The sequence below is a fragment of the Drosophila serrata genome, unplaced genomic scaffold (genome assembly GCF_035046125.1).
Source record: "Drosophila serrata isolate PLE 108 unplaced genomic scaffold, ASM3504612v1 contig_165, whole genome shotgun sequence".
Taxonomy (NCBI): Eukaryota; Metazoa; Arthropoda; class Insecta; order Diptera; family Drosophilidae; genus Drosophila; species Drosophila serrata.
The window spans coordinates 33,041-50,289 of NW_028257063.1; the positions used below are offsets into that span (position 1 = coordinate 33,041).

The 17,249-nt window shown below is 41.9% G+C and overlaps 1 protein-coding gene and 1 long non-coding RNA gene across 3 annotated transcripts in view; one reads left to right on the top strand and one right to left on the bottom strand.

Moving 5' to 3' along the window:
* sli (slit guidance ligand) overlaps positions 1-17,249 on the top strand; it is a 58,281-nt gene that overhangs the window by 24,053 nt on the left and 16,979 nt on the right. Inside the window, 6 exon segments of the mRNA XM_086826756.1 lie at positions 6,622-6,704; positions 11,228-12,208; positions 16,265-16,336; positions 16,407-16,478; positions 16,853-16,924; positions 17,033-17,176. Of these exon segments, the coding sequence (XP_086682882.1) occupies positions 11,886-12,208; positions 16,265-16,336; positions 16,407-16,478; positions 16,853-16,924; positions 17,033-17,176 (683 nt within the window). The 5' untranslated portion in view covers positions 6,622-6,704; positions 11,228-11,885.
* Positions 13,656-16,804, bottom strand: LOC147644479 (uncharacterized). Of its 2 annotated transcripts, none has more exons than XR_015270346.1 (3): positions 16,542-16,804; positions 16,386-16,476; positions 13,656-16,334 (listed from the first exon to the last, which is right to left on the bottom strand). It is a non-coding gene; the product is annotated as an uncharacterized LOC147644479 (long non-coding RNA). The 2 variants fall into 2 exon arrangements; XR_015270347.1 differs by having other exon boundaries at positions 16,386-16,467; positions 16,542-16,624.

The following is a 17,249-nucleotide window of genomic DNA, read 5'->3' on the forward strand; positions in this document are numbered from 1 at the left end:
ATTCATTTGTTTAAAAAACAGCAAGTATTCCTTTGATGTGATTAACGATTCGTTGTTGAAATTTTAAGCACTTAAAATGTCATAAGTGGCGCTTAAAGTTAACCTCCTTTCATAATCACTTAATCCCTAAAGGAAACTCCTCTCATATTTATATAATTGCCGCCAGTGCAGTGGCCCTGGATGAACTTCTGGTGCATATATATACTTTTATGTATATATCCGCGTGTCAGCTTTAACAAATCAAGTCAAATTACTGCAAACTGTTAAACAACAACCAGAAGGAGGAATCTGTTGCAAAATAGTCACGAAACGATACGAAACGAAATGAAACGAAGCAAAACAAAACGAAACTGGCATCCGTAAGATAGATTTTGCCTGCTGCAGATGCCACTGCGACGACTGCCACTACTGGTGTTCGTTGCTGGAGGAGCTGGAGGAGCTGGAGGAGCTGCTGCCACGCCAATTGCATGGCCATCGTGCATAACTCCGGCTTGATTGTCTCTGGTTCTTTGGCTGCTCTGGTCAGGGGTCTCTGGTTGGTGCACATGGCCATTGAGGGGTATAAAGGTATGCTGGATAGGCTGGATAATGAAGAGAGGGATTCATTGATATACTTAGCAAGTCTACTCCAAAGTAGATATAAGATCCTATTTTCCCTACAGAAATCATTAATAGATACACTCTCCCATAAGTAGGCTATAGTTTTGTCATCACCAAGTACCGGGTATTGCAAGGGTCTAGACTAGTCTCTGGTTTTATCTGGTTTGTAGTCTGGCATGCGGGCCACTGCAGTAACAGTAGCGGTGGAAATGCCAGTAAGAGGAGCCCCAGTCGCTGCTCATTAAGTGCCACTCTACGACAGTTGTCGCTAATGCCTCCTCGCCAAACCCTTTGCCTCTGTCCCTGCGTCGGTTACCCTCCGGGGTTCTGCACACAGAGTCAACGTAAATTTGCAAATATTTGCTGAAATCGGACGAGAGCAAGTGCCATGTGAAGCTGCAGTAGTAGAAGCACAAATTCCTGGAATTTCTGTCCAGCGTGAGGCGGGACTTGAGCTCAAATGAGTGTTAGTTGGGCTCGGTAAATATGTAAGCCCGGAGAAGTTTGGCACTTTAAATGCGCTGGCAAGCGCCAGTTGGGTAAAAACCGCGCTCTAATCCAGTCCAGAACCAACCCACAGAGTCCATCATTCCACCAAACAAAACTGTCCAATGCAATTATCCCCGCCCTGGAACTTCACCTGGGGCTATCGGGGAATCTCTTTTTCATTTCCTTTATGGCTAAAACCGCATATGGCATGGAGTGTTTGCGACTAAAGCATACAGTATATAGTTAGTGCCCGCCATTCGCCTCGCCCCCTTTTTGGAATTTTCCAACAATTGTCATATTATACTCTTAGGTTCATTCTTCTTGGTTCGCTCCATTGTCCTCTCGCAGTGTTCACGTGGCCACTCCCTGGTTTCCCTTTTTGATAACCATGTCGACGAAGGGCGCCACTTGCACCCTGTGTGTACCTGTGCAGCTGCAACCTATGGCGAGGAGTGCTTCAAAGGTATTCGAAATCCGGACTCGAAGCGAGGGAGATTTTCATAGTTAATCCTGGAAGAAAATAAAAGCAGAGAGTTGGTTTAAGAATGACCATTGTTAGAGGGAAATTGAGCAAGAGTAATGAGTTCTAAATATATATTTGAGGTTTTCGTAATCTAAACCACAATTTAATTGCTCATTTTGTTCCCATTTCGAAGCTATATTTGGGTATCTTAAGCGTTTTTAGATTTGAGTAATTTGATCACTTCAAAACTTTACTTTATTTTCGGTCTTTCTGTTTGAGAAGGGTGGCCACCAAATCGGGGTCATCTTTCCTGGGGGGATGTTCCATCTGTTCCATTTGAATAGGTCTCACCTTTTGCTGCAAGATCAATATTATAAGCAGCTAATTGAGTATTTTTCATTTCATTATGGAGGTCAGCTGGGGATCACATTTTTAATGGGTTCTCTTTCTTCTACGAAAATATGGAATTGGAGTTTGGTTGACAGCAATATGTGAGAACTTTTTATAGCCTCCACAGGAGGGGGGTCACCATAGCTTAGCTAACTTGCCACTTAGCCGGGGGTCGGTCATCCCGTGGATAGAAAGTTAAGCCATTCTGGCCATCTGTATGGAACTGTCTGTTCCAGGGGGTCATCACATAAATGGAGGTCACCTCTCAGTCAGACACTTGAGCCCATCTGCAAGGTGTCAACTCCCTTGAATGGCCTTACTCTACTCAAAGAACGAAAAAAGAACATTCCAATCCCTGCCGAAAAATTTCTCTCAAGAAATCACCCTCGGGTGGGTTCTTGAGCAACCCTCGTGTGGACTAGGATCACACAACTCTGAGGGTTTTTCCCTTCGTCGCCGGGCGGCTAATGACCACTCATTGTCTTACCTGACCCACTTGTTCCTCAACCGCCTTCCGAGTTACTTTTTTATGGTTGAAACTGTGACTCTGAGTCAGAGTCCATAGTCAGAGCGAGTGCCTGGATGTATAATTTGTATTTAAAATGCAACAAACCATAATTTTAAAGTCGCCGCTGTGCGTGCAGTTTGTCAAAAAGGGCAGGATGATGAAGGAGGAGGCAGCCTGTGGTGCGGCTAAAGAAACGAAATGAAATTATTAAGTATTTGCCTCGACTGCCAGTTGGAGGAACAAAGGCCAAAGCTTTTAAATATTTAATAAGTATACAAAAATGGAGGAAGCCGGAGGGAACTGAGAGGGACATGCGCCTGCTGTTGAGTCATGTCAATTGACTGACTGACTGAGTGTCCCCGCTGTGGCGATGGAAATGAATGTGGGTGGGAGGGGATGTCGAAGTGGAAGTGGATGTGGAGGTGGAAGTGGGTTTTTGGAAGTGGAATCAATACCCATGGATGGCCGCCTGCAGGGTGCCCAAAGTACTTGTAAGGATACACACTCATTCGCTCGCTGCTGACTCTGACGTACTAACGGTGACAATAAATGAGTAAAAATGACTTCAACGAAATGAAAATGAAACGACAGGCGGACAGAGGGACAGAGGGACGAAATCTGTCATCAACACGCCGCCAGTGAAGAGCAAGAGATACGAAGCGAAAACCTGGATACGACGGACTCACAGAGATACTCACGCACACCGAGGCACTTCGGTGTGTGCTCTGTGTGTGTGTGTGTGTGTGTGGAAGAGCCATGAAATTTGATACGATGCGTGTGCGTCAGTTGGAGTGAAAAGCGAAGGCATGAGGCGGCATAAGGACACAGGACAGACCAAAGCAATTTCCATTTAATATTTCCAGTTGCCGGGTTTTTCCCTATGCACACTCAACAAAAAATACATCAAACTTTGAAAGTTAAATATAGTTTGTAAATACAAATTGTAGGTTATTTGGCTATAATAAAACTTCCTTAAAAGATGTTTGTATTAAGACAGAAATTTTTGATCTATTGATTAACTTAGGAAGTAGAGAATCATTGTTGGTATACTCTTATCAATGTACTAAGTTTGTTTACAAATTATATTTATTTATCTTTAGGTTTTTGGTCTTTTATTCTCTTTAATCTCTAGATCTTTTCTCATGATAAAAAGTACCCATATTTCCCTCAACCAAATTAATTCACTTCCACTTTCTTCAAGTGCACTTCTTGTAGTGGCCATGTATTTTTAAAAAATCTAATTTCCAACTTGTAAACATTGTCCATTATGCATGCTCCCCGAAATATAAATCACACTCCACGTTCCATCGATCCATTGGAGTCCGAAAAATGGAGGGTGGATCGATGGGTTATGACCCGCTAGATTAATAGAGCTCCAAAAATATATATATTTTTATTTGCTATTGCTGCGTCTGCCGGTCCTTAAAGATATTTATTTTATGTTTCGTCTAAGAATTAATAAAGAGTAAGGTGATTTATGGTCCTTCCTAGGTTGGGGAGTTAGAAATATCCGCTTTATTAGCCAGACATATGACGGAATGACAGTACTTTGCGGTTATGCCGATGTTGTTGTTGCCAGTTTTTATTGGGCCTGGCAAAATATGAAGCATTGATGGAGTTTTATTGTTATTACCAGATAAACTGCGGGGTTCCCCCAGTCTGCCCCAGCTCGACAGAATTATCCATAATTTTAGTATGTGGTTGTGTGTTTGCACAGGGTTTGGGGTATTATGTTGGATGTAATGGAAATTTTCATTACGTTGTTTCTCGGGTAATCATTTTAATGCGGGAATATGAAGGGAGCTTGCTTATAATTTAGTACTATTACTTTTTCTTTTTGTGGTATATCCCCGGCTCCTGATCCTGGTTGCATTTACTTTGCCCATTTACTCGTCAACCTTTTGACTCCCGGGACGACTCTCGTGGCTGGTGAAATTTACAACCTTACCTGTCCTAATCCCGGTGATGCAGCATGCAACATGCAGCATGCAGCATGCAGCACGGCAACGGCAACGGCAACATATTTCACCTCTCCCATGGAACAATGCAAGGCTTTCAGGGCAACCTGGGGGAAGAAGACGATGGTTTTACCTGACCCTAAAATGCGGAAAACAAAAGCCGAAACAAAACAGAGAACTACGGCGTAGAAGAGAGCTCGAGTTGAACTGCAGCAGCAGCAACACGCATTGCACCTGGGATTCCGATGGGATTGGGCATGGGGTGGACCTTAGCACACGCCTTAGATTCTCCTCCTTTCGGGTTTTTATGATTTTGTGAAACATTTTATAACTTTACATGGAAATTATGCGGCATGTGTATCTGTGTATCTGACTCTGCCTGTTTGTATCTGTGTGCGACTCAGGTGATGTTGTTTATTATTTTAACCTCGAAAACAAGCTGAAACCTGAGACAGAGCGACAAATTAAATAATGCCCAGCTTTGTATTTGTCCATTTCCACTTTTTTCGAAGATGTTGTTGATGATGGTGATGATGATGATGCTGAGCCCACACAACCCCATTCAAGATAAAGATAAATACAAGATAAACGAAGATTGCGTTCGGCACTCGAGGCGCCATTGTAATAATAAAGCCACCAAACAAAAAAAAACCAGAAATAACAATAATAAAATCCAAGCCTAAATCAAATAGAGCATAATCTTTGCTCGGGCGTACACTTGATCGTCATCGTCATCGAGGCAACGAAAATGAAATGGAAACGAATGCGTGGCACAAATTGAATCTGATTGTTCAAGTAGTCGAGGCGACTCTCCTCTGTGAGGCTGTGTATCAAATGTAAATCAGAAGGGCATCGGGCATTGGGCATCCCTCAGCATTCGCTTTATTCAAATCCTCAACTCAACTCAACTCGACTCACAAACAGCTGCTACACTTCATTACCATAAGGTTCGCCCCTCTCTCTGTGTGTTGCTGCAATTTGATGTGTGATTATGCCTTTTTGTAGCTTATCAAAATGAAAATTCAAATTCAACTATAACAGCACATTGTTTGCAACGCCCCCGCACCATACTCCGTGTCATCTAAACCAAACAAAACCCAGACCCGAACTCAAACCCAAACCCAAACCCGAACCCAAGAGCAGCAGCAGCAGCAGCAGCAACATCAACGGCAGCAACACTTGGAGAGCTGCAAAAGTGACACTTCTAAGAGATTAAAGTGACATGTAGTGGTCCGCATATTCAGGCTATATGGCTATATAGCAACCAACATACAGCATCCAACATACAGCATCCCGCTCTGGATAGCGACGGACTGTCTGTCTCACTGCCGACACCTTCCGAGCGGCACTCGAAAGTGGGGAAAGTTACCACCGGGTGGGGGACATTACGAGTCGAGTGCGAGTATTTGTTGCTCTCCATGCATAGATTAATAAATTATAAGCCGCTTCTCTCTGAATGGAGTCGCTCTGATTACACTCACAGAAAAAGGGTTGAAAATTATGTAAAACTCTCTGGGCTCATGCAGGAATTATGCTCTGTCTTAATCAGATTAATATAGCAAAAAGGGATGAAACGCCAGTGAAGGTGAACGCGAATTTAAATTTCAAATGTTCTAAAAATAAAGCCAACGTTGGCTCTTAATTGGCACAAATAGAGTTGGGGAAAATAAAAAGAATCAGGAGCATTTTGGCGAATTTTATTTTTCGCCGCTTTGATCAATCAAAATCACAAAATAAAATTGAACGATATTAATTTGAAGAGTTCAATTGGGGATCAATATGGTTGTTTCAATTATAATTGAAGTATATATATTTTTTACCCACAGGAAGATCTGAACTATTTGAAAAGGAGATTCCAATTACGAAAGAAATATACAATATAACTAATTTATTTATAATTAATTTATAATTCAAAGAATGCGAATATTTTATGTTCAACCATTAACGATTTCTGAATCGATTCTTGAATTCAATTGCAGACTTCCCAAGTTAGTTTCCTTTCTTGTTTAAATATATATTTGAAATTATTTTAAAATTATTTATGGCTTTAAATATATCATAATCAATATTTGAAAAGAGGTTGCTTTAAGCCTATTACTGTGTTGGTACACTACGTAAGAAAGGGTACAAATATATAAAATATATATATAAAATATAAACATATATAAATACATTTTAAATAAATTTAAATAATATACCCAACTTTCTTGCAGTGCTCATTTTGCTACCCTGTTTCTGCTTTCTTTTCTCAACTCAACTCCTGCGGGAAAAGCGGCAGTCAGTCCCCTGAGCATATGTAAGTCCCCGCCCTGCCCCGCCCACTTTTTTCCTTTTTCCTCCGCCGCCCCCGCATCAGAATGTGAATGTGAATGTGAATGTGGAGCAATTAATGTTTGTGTTTTGTCATTTCAAGCCCGACATTGCTCGCCTCTGCTGGCTTCTTTCCTTCATGTTTTCCTTGATGTGGATGCTGTTTTTGTTGTTCCAACATTTTATGCGCATAATTAAGCCGGTGTATCCGTAGAAGTATGCGACACTTCCGGCTTGGACAACTGTCGCCGGGAGCATGCTCCTCCGCCTCCTATTGGAACTTGGCTTTGTACTGATTTTGTCCCTGATTTTATTATGTTTTTTTTCCCTCTACTTCTGTTTTGTTTTTTATTTTCTGCTTATTGTAATACAATTCATTGAGCATTGACCATGCTCCCTGGGACTTGAACTCTTTCCCCGGCGACTTCCTCTTCACTCTGACGACATTTCGTGGGAGAAAGAAAGAAGCTGCGGAAATGCCAAAGCACGAATAAGGGAATATCAACGGAGAGATTATAATGATCGGGGAGAAGAAGAATCGCTGAGAAGGAAATTGTTAGGGAAAATATTATGATGCGGTGTAAATTGTCGATTATCTTTGCAGGTTCCATCCATCCAAAAACAGATACGATCTCGATTATCTACGCTTGAAATTATCATTTACATTTGACAGATCTTTCCTGTTGTGTGTGTTCGTAATTGATATCTGTTTTTTGTTTCTGCTTTTCAGTGATAATTATCGTTTAAGGCCTGCCTGGGTAATATAATTATGGGTCTCCCCCTTTATTTTTTGACATTCCATTTCTGTTTTATTTCGAATTTTCACATTTTATAGATCCATAATTGAGATTATCATGGACTGTGGTCGGTCAGCTTTATATACTATATATACTTGTGGGGTGAACCTGTTTTCTATGTTTCTGCTTGTTTGGGGAAAAAGTTTCATCTACCAACTCCAACTCCATCTGATATATATTGATTGTTTGCACTTTGTTTTTCCGTTTCTGCTTTGTCAACAGTTTTCCCGTAGTTATTGTGATTTCCCTTATTTTATTTTATTTTTTTCCTTCTTTTTCCTCATTGATTAAGACCCCCGACATTTGGTCCATCTGCAGACCGACATGTTTGACTTTGGCCACGCCAACAACTTGAGGCTAATCCCACGTCGTGGAGGTGGAGTGCTTTTGATATGGCTTATCTTGTGTCTCTGGTGAAGGGAGCTCCCAAGGAACAAGGGAGAGAGAGAGAGAGTGCGATTTTGACACATGTCATAGGCAATGGTGGACAAACACAGAGAGGAGTCAGTCTGTCGTCCCCCTAGAGAGAGGGATCCACTCTGTAAGCCACAAAAAAACAAATCACTTGAGGGCAAGCCCCTCCATCTCCAGCTCCATCTCCATCTGGCGGTGGTCCCTCCCCAGTGGCATTATTTGAATTAAGTGCATACTTAAGCGTAATTTATTGGAAAATCCACAAGAGCCAGAGAGCGCCTCCCGGGGGCGGGATTTGGAAAGGAAAGGCCTGACTTGGTTTCTATTGTTTCAGTTGGCGGCGACCTCATCGCGTCATTAATCTGAAGACAACTCTCTTAGTCCAGTCCACAGATTCGAGTTGACATTCTATCTAAGCATGTGTCTTTGGTTTATTTGTGCCCCGGCTCTATTTGAATAGTTCTTTCAGTCTAGCGCCTTATCTCCCGATGTCAGTCAGTAATGTTGTAATGCCAGGCAGCTTCGAAGGGAGAATCGTTAGGGTTAACGATTTGTGTGTACATCTCTTTTATGGGTGTTTTCAGGGGGTTAAGAGTTGGGGGTTTTCCTGCCATATTTCGGTTTAGTTTTAAACCGCTTTAATGGTCATTGTTTATGCATGGAAATTATCATCATTAGTAATAAATAATGATAATAAGATGCAATTGTCATGGAAGCAGGAAGCGAACATATTTTAAAAACATTTCAATTAATATATAAATTGATCTATATTCAAATTAAAGATAAATAATATAATTTGTCCTTAAATATTTATTACAAATATTTAAAAGCTATGAATAAGTAAGCTTTAACTTTAACATAGAAATTTCTGGACTTGTTAACGTGTAAACTCCGAAATAAGGTCAATATTTATTTAATTTATTAGCTAAAACATCAAGCTTCAGTGTATTAATTGTATAGAAATATATAATTTGGTAACAGCACAATGTCAATTATAACCAATTGGATTTTCAACTTGCTGAAATTTATTAGCAAATAAATATTTGCACACAGGGCTTATTACACTCGGTAACTGGCTTTTGTTTATTTAACATGCATACTAATTGGAAATTTTGCATTTAATTTGCAAACACAAATCACTTTCCGGCTATAACTCTTGGCCAAATTGATATTGAGGCTTGGCTTTGGATTGTTGCATCTCTCGGTATCGGAATTATAGTTGTTTTCCTCTCCTTAGCTTAGCTTAATTCCCTGCCACTCTGATTTCCCAACTATGTAGCGTCGTCCAGTGTGTATTTCCAGTTTGAGACCATCTCCTCAACCCTCTCCGGATTCTTTTTCCGCTTCTTGGGCACAAGAACGAGAACGAGTTATTGGCATGCATTGAATTTGCTTTGGAATTTGCCAGGAGGGGATAAAAGGCGAGCCACAAGATGAGGAGGAGTAGTCGTAGTCGAGCAAAAGAGTAGACAATCAGTGGCATGTATAGAATTTCACTGATTTATGTTTCATATGAGCCGACAAGACTCCAAGGCGGAGATTCCCTCAAGGCATGTGCCCATAAACCGTGGAGGATGAGCACAGGCTCCGGCCGGAGCTGGAGCTGGAGCCTCAGCCAATGCCTGCAGGACGTTGGAGCAATCCTTGGGTGACAATGCAGTGATTACATCTTTTGAGTAGCATACGCACACAGCGTACTCCCCCGCAATTTCCGTGATGTGAAAGGCATGCCTTTGCCGGCGTTCAAAAAGTATTCTCCACCGGAGGAAGAGCTTCGTCTCGGAGCGGGGTTATGTGATAAATTTTTGATTAAAGGCCCCCATGCCCATGCCTGCCTGTGATATAGGTTCCATTCCTTCCTTTAAGCATATATGCATTCCGCTTCTGGGAGCTTGCTCAAATTACGTTTGACATTCAATTGAGTTTAAGTTGATTGCCAGTTAAGTGAGACACATAGAGCTGGGGAAAAGCGATTTTTGACAGCCCGGCAGCGCTGATTACTGATTACTGATTACACCAGTTATCCAATAACCGAAATTTCCGAATGCCAGAACCAATCGCGGCTGTCATTTATCCAAATGTTAATTTAAACAATTAATATCTGAGAGAGAGAGACATGTCAATTTGCAAATTAAGTAAACAACATGACAGACCAGCAGCTGGGCCAAATATAGATCGAATCGAGGCAGTTAGCCTGTGGGGCATGTAAATGAAGACTGGCACTTGAGAGGGCAAAACTAAGACCGAGATGGAGACCTGGAGAGAGAGGAGGGTCATTAGAATCCAGGGATTTAATTGGGCCAGAGTGCTCTCTTAAATATGATTTGTGTGCTGGTGAGCAAAGCATTCCCCCCGAGGAATGGAAAAGCGGAAGCCAACAGAGATTCCATATCGGAGTAATTACTGGGTCTGCCTGAAATGCCTAGATGGCACAGATTCCCTCTAATCATTCCAAAATGTAGTTTTTAGCCTGCAGAAATGTATTTTCTCTCCACATGTCTGTCTGTCTCTACCATTGTTGTTTACTTTTGGTTGATAGCAGGGAATTTCCCTGAGGAAAGAAATATCATATGGCCTGGAAAATGGGTCAGCTCTTAAATATGATTTGTTATGATTAGTTTCCGCATACAAATAATTACCAAATGTGCAGTCAGTAAGTCTAGAACTTGGGGGGGATTCTAAGGAAATTATGAAGAAATATTGCCTTTGGGGAACTCTTTGGGATGATATTAATAGTAGAACTTAATCAAGTTCTTAAGGTTACTAACCACCAAACACTTCTTACAAGATAAATACCCATAACTTTAGCTAATATAATCATTCAAAATGTCTTGAGAAAAACTCTTTCCTTCCCTGTTTACTTGTTGATAGGGAATTCCCCCCTGAAGGAAGAATACCATATGCTATCCAAACAACTGATAATTGTAGTTCTTCTGAAGGTGATTAGTGGCCTTTGCTACCGCTCATTCCGACAGGTGTTTCGGGGGTTGCTTTTTTTTTTTTTTGGTAGTTAGTTCCATCGGTTTCTTCTCACCAAAATAAAAAAAAAGAGGAGCTAATTTGTGGCCAGGCAATATATCATGGCATTTACAGGCGACAGTTGCGTTTCCTCCGAACTCTGCCACTTCTGCCACTCAATTTTTGAGTTTTAAGTGAAATAAATATACATCGCTTGCGTTTATATTTAAACGATTTCCTGGCACTGCCTCTGACTCTGCCTTTTGCTGAACTTTTATAGATGTTTTCTCATGATTTTCCTCACACAGAATTCTTTCTCAATTTCTTTCTATCATTGCAGATGCGCCCAGCGGGTCGCTGTGATGCCTTCGAGCTGCCTTCGGTGCCGATGCTGATGATGATGAAGTTGCTGCCGCCGGTACGCTCTAGCTGCTGACAGCCAAGTGCAGGCCGTATCCGAGAGATACCAGAAGAGATACACCACACCAACTATCCCGAAGACAAAGGAAAGGAAAAGTGCATTTCCTGCTACCTAACCTGTGTGTGTTTCTGTGTGTGCGTGCGAGGGCGCACTACCTACTACCTACATTTTTTGGAGGGAGTTTTTGGAAAGAGAGTAACTCGTTGGAGATACTCACTCGCTACTCGGCACTGTGAGACAACGAGCAGGGACAGCTGCCGGCGACCTCAGTTTGGTCAAGAAGCGCGTACGCGACGGCTGTCAAAAGAGCGTGTGTTCCGCCGCCGAGAAAATCGAGAAGCGAGCGCGGGGAGCGCCTCCCCCGACTCTGACAAGGATATCCCAAGGATATACACGCAGTGATATACAGTGAAGCAGTGAAGTGAAAGTGTTAGCTAGCCATCATCATCATCAATCCTTTCCCTTTCCCCCTGCCAAATATTTGCACAGCGGTGATTGCTATTGACAAAGTGGATTGGCATTCGGGGGACACTTTCAATTAGGCACGTTGCCGCCTGCTTGTGCTAAATGTGCCACAATGGCCGCGCCGTCCAGGACGACGTCGATGCCACCACCCTTCCGGCTCCAGTTCCTGTTACCGCTGCTCCTGCTCCTGCTGCTGCCGCTCCTAAGCCATGATGCGGCGGTCCACGCGGAACCCTACTCCGGTGGCTTTGGCAGCTCAGCCGTGTCCAGCGGTGGCCTGGGATCCGTGGGCATTCACATACCCGGCGGCGGTGTTGGGGTCATCACGGAGGCCCGCTGCCCCAGGGTATGCTCCTGTTCGGGTTTAAATGTGGACTGTTCGCATCGGGGACTCACCTCGGTGCCCAGGAAAATCTCAGCAGATGTGGAAAGACTGTGAGTATTAGGCTTAAACTATAAAGTACGATTGAATGAGTGATTGACTATAAAAGAGAAAGAGATTATATATTCGGTTATCTTCCATTTTGCATTAAAAATTCTCTAAAGGAAGTCTATATTTAATTCGCAATGCAATCAATATATGTTTCTCCCACTGTATCCATAAATATTCCATCAATGATTGGAATCGAAATAAGAAGAAATGTGAATGATATTTTCAGCATGCAGCCATAAATCAATATTAAATTTACAATTATATAGAAATTCCATTATGCAAACAATCTGAGGAGAGGCAAAGAATCAACAGAGAAACGACACACTTCCCCCATGGGACAGCGATGGGGAAACCCGGGGATGTGGCGATGTCTATACCTAGTCAGGAATCTGCCAGCAGATATCCTTCGCCGTTAGCCTGACGAATTCCAATTACAGATTGCCCTTTCCTTCCACAATTGTTCAAACACATCGGGCACACTCTCTATTAAAATAATAAAGCCGGACCCGGTTCCGATTTGTATTTATTTAAAAATCAGCATAGACAAACAACAGCAGCAGCAGGACTGGGACCAGGACTGGACCCTGCTAGAGGGAGGAAATAAATAAAGCCGTGACCATGTCGTCGTGTCGATGGCGATAAGGGAAAAAGGCTCTCCAGAGGGTACACACACAGGGGCATCCGTGGCAAAGAGTTATTCCTGCAGCGAGCTGCTTACATTAAATCGCCATTAAGTTTATTAATTGTCGCCGAAGGAGCTGCGACGAGACCGGGCGGCAATAATTGTTGCATGTGCCGCAGCGGCAAAGTCGAATGCATTAAGCCAATGTGGCTGCGATTCAGCCATGCCACAGCCACAGTCACAGCCACATTTCCATCTCCATCTCTGTCCATCGCTGGCAGTCGCCACATAAATTAACGCTCCGGCAATTAGCAAGTGTATGCAAAATACCAACCTCCCCCCGAGGCCCAGCTCCTGCCGGTCTGGCCCACCTCTCAACTCCAACCTCTCTTGCAAGCCCCAAAAGCCCCACTGTCGTGGCTGCAGTTTTTCTACATAAATTAATAACAGATATCAGCAGTGGCCGCATTAACGTTATAGCATTATAGCCCAGTTATAAGCAAGTTGCTGGCAACTGGCCCGGAGTCGGAATCGGGCTCGAAGCGCTGTGGCAAACACTGCTCAGGGACACATTTGTGTTGCTGTTTGCCTCTCTGTTTTTTTGTTCTTGTTGTATTTTATTTTTCATTTTACTTTATTTATTCTTTTTTAATGCTTCAAACAGAGAGTAATATAAAACAGAGAAACGACCAGCAGCAGCAGAAACAGAAAACATATCAACATGCACGACATATTTGCATTTTAAAATACTATTCGTTGAGAACCGAACTGGGCACGTTAAAGTATAAATATATATATATTTAAATCGCAGGGTACCTCAGGCTCACAAAATATGTCAAAATTTTGAGTGACATTACCCGGGAGAAAGAGCAAAAGAGATTCCCGGGTGTCAAAGTGCAGGGGAGAATGTGTCAGGAGACTTAAGTAGAGCTTAGGCTAGGGAAAAGAATCCAAATAAAAGGCGATTCCAGGTGAGGATGTGACGGAGCGACTGCTGGGGGAATTATGATTTCAACAGATTATATTAAAGCTGGGGAATTAATGCCCAAATGTTGTCGAAGAAGGAGTCGAAAATTCTTGTGTTTCACTGAAATTGAATACTGAACGGACTTCTCTAAGAGTCTTTTGTGTAAAGCACGCATCAAATCAAGGAGATTTGGGGGAATCCAATTTATAAGAGTAGTAGAAATGAGGAAATAATAAGAAGGAAATTGAATTTACATTTACATTAAAACAAGCTATAAATAGGGTTCAAAAACAACTCACTTTAGGTAACTTAAAATCAAAATAATCATAGTCTTTCTTGATTTAGTACTTTTTTTGTAATTAATTTCCCATAAAATACTCATTTTCCCAGCATAAACCTTGAGTTACCCTAATGCCGGCCAGAGGATAGAGGAAAACCTTCTAAACCGGCACATAAGCGAACATACATCAAATATTGAACATGCCCACAACTATTGGCCCTGTCAATGTGCACCAAAAGAGCTGGAACTGGCGAGCATACAACATATATATATTTGTATGTATATATACAGAGTTGGAAACACAAAACAATGGCAAATGCAAACTTGGGGTGCTCTGGCAAATTGTGTTCATCATGGCCCACCCGCCCTACCTCCGCTCATGTCATTGCCATTTAATTACAAAGCCTTTTGGCAGAGAAAGGGGACTCCAGAAGCTACGAACCTAGGAACCTAGGAACCTAGGAACCTAGGCACCTCTAACATCAAGAGCCGAGGGCATAAAAGAGAGCTCTAAGCTGACGGGGTACTGGTCTGCCAGTCAGTCACCCACACAGTTGATTCAATTGACACGACAGCATTTTTGCATATCTAATTTGTGGGCAACAGTAGGAGTAGGAGTAGGAGGAGGAGCTGTAGATGGAGGTGAAGGATTGGAAAGGTGGCCCTTCACACCTGAGAACGTTTAATTTATAGCTGAGCAGCTGCTTTTGATGTTGTTCTTGGGTTCTTTGGTTGCTCGGTTCCGTGGTTCCTTGGTTTCTCCTGCTTTTTGGTAGGAGTGAGAGAGTGGAAGCACCCAAAAACCCCAAGATGCCATCTAATTGGCAGCAGTGGCGGAGGGTGAAGAAAAAAGGCCCACAACAAAAGGCTCTCTCTCTACTCCCCACACGCAAAGGCATCTAATGAAGTTAAATGCTTAATTATAAGCCAGGAAAAACGGCAAAAATTATGCATACGGCAATTCGTAAAGCCAACCAAAAGTGATTTAAACAAATTACATAAAAACCCAACGCCAGAAGCGTTTGAAAAATGTTTGGCAATTAGACAGGAACGACTTTTGTTTTTATTATTGTTTTTTGTACACAAAAACAAAAGGCAACAAACAAAACGTATTGAAAATCTTGTTTCATCTATGAGATGGTTATGATACAGAGAGGGAAATATATATAATTAAAGGTATTTTAATGTGATATGAAAAAAAAAGGCAAACAAGTGGGAAAATTTGTGCAAATTTAATCAAATTTTATATCTTCAAGATATATAGTTATATTAGGCTGGTATTCATATAATTTAAAAGTATATTTCCCTATGTTAATAGCTAATATTTTTCCCCATGTGTATGGTTACTAAAGCTGGTCCGGTGTAATCAGTTGGATCTGAGCGCGAGATGCCCACATCTCTGAGAGATATTAAGCTCATTAAAAAGATATGTCTGTGTGTGAGTCTCGGTGAGCTGAGGAGGAGCATACCATACACACACCAACCGCACACCATACACACACCATCCAGCTTGTATATATTTTCATCTTCTGGCTGCTCCATCGGCAACTTGATGCGAGATTCATTAAGGCTTAAGCCGCACAGAAAATATTTTTACGTTTGGGTCGCCGAAGGTCTTCCTACCTGTTGTTCAGGCTCGAACCGAACTCTCAAACCTTACTCACAAAAAGTAAAGTGAGCAGCTGAGACCCAGCAACTTGTTGTTGCTGCCACTTCTGCTGGCTGGCTGTATGTAGATATATATCTGGCCATATGTATATATATCAGTATCTGTGTACACAGATGTAGATGGTTGCGCATGCGCACACGGGGCCTGAGGTTGGGTCTTTTGTATCTCCTTCGGTTGCATTTCATTGTTATGACATCTACAGGTAACAAATTCTCCGATTCAAGAAACGAGTTCTTGGGCCGCCGTCGTGTTCAATGATTAAATATCATATTTTTCGTTATCAGTAATCTCGTACTCTTACTCGATCGTTTCTCTTTGGGGTTTCCCCCCCTTTTGCAGCTGCATTTCATATCTCAGATTGCTGTTGTCTTCTTGTCTTACAAGCAATTAAAAAAAATTATCGCCCAGCGAGTGAGTGTGTGTGCCTGCCCTCTCGGGTTGCATCCTTCCTGCAACTCCAAGTTGCAACATAATTAATGCAATTTCTGTAATCGTAATTTCTTAATCTATATATTCGCAGCGAACTGCAAGGCAATAACTTGACCGTGATATATGAGACGGATTTCCAGCGACTGACCAAGCTGCGAATGCTGTAAGTGGAATTTGGGTTTAAATTTTCTTACAGAAAAAGCAGGATTAACTTTTTTGTATATCATCTCCAGCCAACTGACGGACAATCAGATCCACACGATCGAGAGGAACTCCTTCCAGGACCTGGTCTCTCTGGAAAGACTGTAAGTTTTAGTTTGTAGCTTTTATAATAATGCTAGCTGCATGACTATTTAACTATAACTCACTTTTTACTAACCGAATTTTTGACAAATTCTATAATAAGTATTTTTCTTAGATCCTAGATTTTTAGAGTTTAGCTAGCTTGATGCCAGAATTAGTTTTGAATTTTTAACCATTATTGTATCTGATTCCCGTTCTTTCGTTCTTGTTTATTTTATTGCATATATCTCTACCGTTTTTTGAATCTCTCTCTGCTTTCGTTACGTTTCGTTTTGCGTACCTAATATGCTCGTCTCTACACCAACAAAAAAACCAAAACCAAAATCGAAACGAAACACCAAAAAACAAACATATCAAAAACCAACACTTTAATCAGACGCCTTAACAACAATCGACTAAAGGCAATTCCTGAAAACTTAGTGACAAGTTCAGCGAATCTTTTGCGATTGTAAGTAAAGAAACAACTCCAAAGTAGTCCGATTTAGTAGTCGACACTTGTAGTTTGCCTTTAATTTTTTGCCAAATGCCTTATTAATATCATTCATAAATCCCCCAGGGATATATCCAACAATGTCATCGTCACGGTGGGTCGCCGCGTCTTCAAGGGAGCCCAGTCGCTGCGGAGTCTCCAGCTGGACAACAACCAGATCACGTGCCTGGACGAGCACGCCTTCAAGGGTCTCGTGGAGCTGGAGATACTGTGAGTATAGAATATCACATATAGTGTATACAAAGTGGAGGGAGAATAACCAAATTTAGCGGAGCAATCCACT